At 41.0% G+C, this 5,913-nt stretch overlaps 1 protein-coding gene across 1 annotated transcript; it reads right to left on the reverse strand.

Annotated features, from left to right (window-relative positions):
* Nucleotides 1–73: 73 nt before the first annotated feature.
* rsph1 (radial spoke head component 1) lies at nucleotides 74–5,057 on the reverse strand. The gene is made up of 7 exons (XM_079518550.1): nucleotides 4,968–5,057; nucleotides 4,641–4,754; nucleotides 3,728–3,833; nucleotides 2,933–3,023; nucleotides 1,349–1,484; nucleotides 722–793; nucleotides 74–550 (listed from the first exon to the last, which is right to left on the reverse strand). The coding sequence occupies exons 1-7, from the start codon at nucleotides 5,016–5,018 to the stop codon at nucleotides 455–457; spliced, it is 666 nt and encodes a 221-aa protein (XP_079374676.1). The 5' UTR covers nucleotides 5,019–5,057; the 3' UTR covers nucleotides 74–454.
* Between the last annotated feature and the right edge of the window lie 856 nt (nucleotides 5,058–5,913).

The raw sequence follows: 5,913 nt of genomic DNA on the forward strand, positions 1-5,913 counted from the left end.
GCTTGGACAGACAGACCCAGGGACACACATAGCTGTCTAGGAGTAAAAAACCTTTAATACAACAGTGAAATCGGATTTTGCTTTACAAAACGTAAGCAGTAAATGTACAGATTTGGTCATTTTCCATTCTCTGATTACAAGGCTGCTCCCTTTTCAGGCAGGATCTGACCACACACACACACACACACACACACACACACACAGAGTAGCTAAATCAATTGTATTTCATATCTTTCATGTTCCATCATATGTTATTTTGTGCAGTGTCTTGTTATTATCAGTCACATTCCTAGTTTATTTAATGTATGGCATTGGTATGGCATTGGCATGGTATGTGTCCCGTTTTTGGGCCTAGACAAATAATACATGTACCAAGAGTGGCTTTATATATTCCATAATTTGACTATTGGTTTTGATGAAAAATATACTTCAGTTTCTATGTTTTTGAGGGGTGTTAGGGGAGCTCCATAGTCAGGCTGGTCACACTCTTAGGGATCCATTTGAGTACCCTGGTGGGGGCAGCCTCATCTTCATCAGCCTCCATTCTCTCCTGCTCAGAATGGAAAGGGAGAAGGATGAGTGTGGGGACGGGGGACGGGGGGGGAATACATTAACATCAATTTTATCGAATATCTGGGGCCTTTTTATCCTTTATTTAGACATCCTTGCAGAATTAAATCAGGAAAGCAGTGGATTCACACCCATTGAACCAAACCATTACCTGATCCAATTGAAGATATTCACCGTGCTGCTCACACCCTATGTCAAACACATACTTCCCTGGTCCTGATGGCTGAAAAACAAGAATAAAACGGGAACTATTTAGATGATGGTAGGATAACGGAGAGATAGTGCTGCACTGTTGCCTGCTAATGAGAGAGAGGGAGGGGGGGGGGGGGGGGGTGCACCACTCAGTTCACATGGGTGTGATTTTGATATTAGCATTGATAGCGTTTGTAAAGCACAATGTTGCCTTCAAACTCACAAACACAGTGATACAGAAAATAGACTCCATGGGCTGTTTTACTTCAGATGAAAAAGTATGAATTTGCCACAATAAATTAAGATGAGATGATGCTGCTACAGTGTCTGAGGAACCAGAACAAAATAATTGTACTTTTGTACTTTTATGTACCTGCACACAAGACAAAGAAACCTTGAACCTTGAATGATACGACTATGCACATGCCTTTTTGGCAGTGAGTTATCCTGCCTGGCACAAGTGAACCAGTCATAAAGTGATCACCCTTGCATCCACATTTCAGACGTGCTTACAGCGTATTAAATGCTTAAGTACTTAAAGTGACTTTGAGTAACATGAGTGGTCAAACTGGCTGACTTGACTTACATTGTTGTTGAGAAAGTTCCCCCGATATTTGTGGTTGGAATGAATGATCTCTCCAGCTGACTCCATCTTCCCGTTCACCCATGTCCCCTTGTACTGGGAGCCATTGGCATGGTAGTGGTATGTGCCCTGGCCATGCCTGGCAGTAAAGAGGACAGAAAGGAACTTGCAGCATTATTGTCTCCACCAGGCCGAAGGCATGGGGAGAGAGTGTGTGTGTGTGTGTGTGTGTGTGTGTGTGTGTGTGTGTGTGTGTGTGTGTGTGTGTGTGTGTGTGTGTGTGTGTGTGTGTGTGTGTGTGTGTGTGTGTGTGTGTGTGTGTGTGTGTGTGTGTGTGTGTGTGTGTGTGTGTGTGTGTGTGTCTGTCAACAGCTAATCTCTGGCACCATTAACCCGGTCGATGCCACATTTTGTACACACACTCCCTGGATGCCAATGATTAACCTCTGCCCCAAATTTCCAGAATGGCCTGTTATAGCACCACCAGGAGGCCGACTTTTGAAAAACAAAATCTGTCCGATATTTAATATTCAATCCTAATTGGCTAATATTGGCTTTCAAAGTTTGCAGGATTGGCCCGTTTTTAACAAAAAACCTCAAATCATGAACGCAGCGTGCAATTTACGTGAAATCTTTCACAGATTTTCCTACTAGGCTGAGGAATATATCCCACCCTTTTCACATTGGCCTGTTATAGCGCCACCAACAGGTGCATTTTTGCAAGACACATTTTTGGAACAAAATGCCTCAAATCATGAACGCAGCGTGCAATTTACGTGAAATCTTTCACAGAATTTCCTACTAGGCTGAGAAATATATCTCACCCTTTTCACATTGGCCTGTTATAGCGCCACCAACAGGTGGAACAAAATGCCTCAAATCATCCAATTGCCATTCAAGGTGTAAGAAGAAATGGCACCCTTTTCACATTGGCCTATTATAGCGCCACCAGAAGGCCACAACCTGACCTGCCCTGGTGGAGACCTGTGCCCCGAGGGGCACTTTATCTGGTTTGTCTATCTGTCTGTGAACAAAATAAATAACTTGAGAATAGATGGGCAGATTTCCATGAGACTTGGAGAGAAGTGATCAGTAGGCTGCCCTGAAGAGATCATTAACTTTTGAATCACAACTTCTCAGTAAATGGGGAGACGTACTGTACTATAAAACAAGTGAGGTTGATGCGGCCAAAGGTTAGCACCCTCAGATGGATTTGTATTCCTTTGCTATTGCACCGCTTGTGAGATTGTGGAAAGCCTAATTATTATTTTTTTTAAATCGTATAGTGAAAATAACCGATCTTGTGAGGTCTGTGCTAAAACAACTCAGTGTGATGTCATGTTCACTTTCTAGATTGTTAATACATTACATACATTTTTAATTAAGTTAAATTATGGTATTATCTAACATGAATATCAAACATCAGTCTACATTTCCCAAAAGGAAATGCACATATTTAATTCAGTGGGACCAGAAGCAGGCATAAAACAAATCACCGGTAATAAAAATGAATGACCAGAGGGGGATATCAAAAGCGTGGATTGCCCCTCCACCCCCAGGCGAATCGAACCCCAATAGGCTATGTACCTTTCATGACGCTGCCACTGACCGTCGTATGTGTCTGCGTTGGGGTATGTGTAGATACCATGGCCCTGACGCAGGTCACCAACCCAGGACCCTAAATCATGACCAGGAGAGAACATGACACTGATTTCTCTAGCTCAGCTTTAAGTTCTCACGCAGACCTGCATGGAATGATACCAGCAACATATTGATATTGTGTTATGACTATAAGACTAAATATTGTCTTCTAGGTCCTATAAGACTCAAGAACAGTAGATTTGATCATGCTTGAGATCCAGAGGGAGATGCCAAATTTCTCTTTTGATTCCCCAGCTGAAAAAGCACAGGACCCCCTGTTGCAGATGAAGATTTTTATTTTCACAGCTGTTATTGACACTGTACTGTAAGTTCATAAATTATTCCACTATAATCATCCCAGGCTTTCCTATAATGCCGACTTTGTGTGTCATATAGATCTTTACTGAAGCATGCTTTGAAATAGTATCATAGTGGCTATATAGCAGTGTTTCTCAAATGTTCATGTCACAGAGCAGATTTGTGTTCAAAATGTTATACATGATTCAACATATGTTATTTTTGGGGAAAATAGCCCACCTACAAGCTCTCAACGCATATGGCACCGCATGTTGTGAGCTTGTAGATCGTCTTTAAAAAAACATATACAGTATAGCCAAAGTATATAATAGGGTTAACATGGTTAAACTGTTCCTCATTTTGCTGGGACCAACTGGAACCCCCTTAAGGACCCCTGGGGGTCTCTGGATGCTATTTCTCTGTGTGCCAACCACCATACTGTACCTTCATATCTGGATCCATCTGGATAATAGAAGGTGCCCTCTCCATGTTTCATATTCTGATTATAGTCTCCGATATATCGGGCTCCATTCTTAAAATGATATGTCCCCTGGTAGAGAATAATAAAATAAAATATCATAGACAAGCAAAGGGTAAATATTGCCTTTTGTAAGTAGGACTAAGCGAAAATGTGTGATTGACATTGATTAATGTGTACTGTTGTTTTTAAATGTGACAAGCACCATGATTTACAGATGGTATTTTGCAGCCTTGTAGCCTATGCCTATAGTGTGTATTATGGTTATTATAAGTAGAGTGACCAAATGTCCCCCTGTCACCCTTTGTGTGGGACAGCCTCTCATTTCCAAGACTAAATTTCAGGCAGACAGATTGAGACCCTGTCCCACATTGTGACTGGCAGGCATCAGTGTTCAAATGCCTTTAATGCCCTAATAGTTAGTCCCCTAATAGTTGGCTTTCTGTTGTAAAGCACTGTTGTTGTCTCTTTTTAAGTCTGTTAAAATAAGACGAGGAATATCCCCGCCTAGACTGCCTCTAGGTTACAGTACCAAGTTGGCCATACCACCCATGAGCAAAATTAGCATTTTAAAACAAAATGTGAGATGCCAGTGGGGTTTAAGAAAATTATAGGCAATATTAGGCTTATGGTCGAATATGAAATCAAGGCATTTAATAGCAACTTAAGTACGAATAGACTAAGTTGCTAACCCCGTCCCTCTTATCCTGTCCCACACAAGCAATCACAACTCAAATGAGCAGTTTGGATCTGGTCACTCTGCCCATATGATAATGAAACTGATTCTGCAGTTGTCTTTACCCTCCCTTTAGCCAGTACATAAAGACAACTGCATCAACAATGATGCTATTAATGTTATATGTTAATTCATTCACCTACCTGGCCAGATCGTTTGCCATTCTCATACTCTCCTTCATAAGTTTCTCCATTGGGAAGCACTGCCTTGCCCACCCCGTGCCTCTCCCCTGCCTCATTGCGGTTCCCTTCATATTCCTGTGTCAGTCAGATATAGATAAGTTAATTGAGTTACCACACTGAATCATAAGGAAAGAATCTCTGAATCAGATAACACAGAGACAAACAAAGAAACATGTAAGCCTACACACACACACACACACACACACACACACACACACACACACACACACACACACACACATAATATTGAATGCCAAGTGTCTAATTTAAGCCTATAGGCCTACTCACCCCCAGGTAATCTCGTTCAGTATCAAACTCTTCAGATCCTATATCTGACATGTTACTGTGTTAATTAAATTATTTGTAAAATTGGGAGAATGGGAGAATATAAGCCCAATGGAGACGCAAACAAACCTCTTTATTCTCAAATGTAAACTGTCTGTTTACAGTTGCCATGACGACAACTATAGCCATGCATGACCTGACAGCCCATGATGTGATTGTGAGCATAGATATATATATATATCTATGATTGTGAGCACGCACACGACACAACAAAGTAACCGCAGAAAAATAAATGTGTCTAAAGTATAATCTAATGTTAAAAATAAAAATGACACTAACAGGAAAAGTGCCTGCATGGTCCAGCGTTTCATCAATTAATGAGAAGCCCCATGTTTATTTAAATATCTATTTGAAAGTTTTAATTTATATTATTTATCTTCCTGTCATACAATACTGTATGATGTACACTAATACTACTGTATTATTATTATTATTATTATTACAGTATTTAGCACGCTAGACTAGTGGGCTGGCCAAAGATCAACCAACCAAATTAGTGTTACATCGAAATTGGCAGCCTATCGATTTTGTTTTTAACTCCAGCCTTTGAAGAGAGTAGAGACCATTAATGTACTGTAAGTACTAGTTTGTAAGTACTGGCAGTGTGCAACCACCTAGTTTGTAATTGTAAGTACGGTACGGTAACCGTCTAACCGACCACTAGCCCATCAGCCTCGGTCCCAGGCTTACTCATCTGCGAAGAGAGTAAGACCGACCGACCACCAATTAGCCTGGAGTTCACCCTGGGTTCGTGTTAGTTTTAAATTAAGACTCTCGTAGATGTATTTGATCGATTTTGACATTTAGAATGTCACCCGCAAATAAAAGTTGCCGCAATCTATTAAACACGATTCGATAGGTGACCAATGTCTGTGTAACATCATGTGTA

This window comes from Electrona antarctica (genome assembly GCF_951216825.1).
Source record: "Electrona antarctica genome assembly, chromosome: 13".
Lineage (NCBI taxonomy): Eukaryota > Metazoa > Chordata > Actinopteri > Myctophiformes > Myctophidae > Electrona > Electrona antarctica.

Excerpts from the sequence above, each read along its gene's own strand:
- rsph1 (XM_079518550.1), bottom strand. The coding sequence starts at position 5,018 with ATGTCAGATATAGGATCTGAAGAGTTTGATACTGAACGAGATTACCTG. Across the intron at positions 3,024-3,727 it reads AGATGGATCCAGATATGAAG|GGTCCTGGGTTGGTGACCTG; the intron begins GTACAGTATGGT and ends GTCATGATTTAG. Across the intron at positions 551-721 it reads AATATCTTCAATTGGATCAG|GAGAGAATGGAGGCTGATGA; the intron begins GTAATGGTTTGG and ends CATTCTGAGCAG.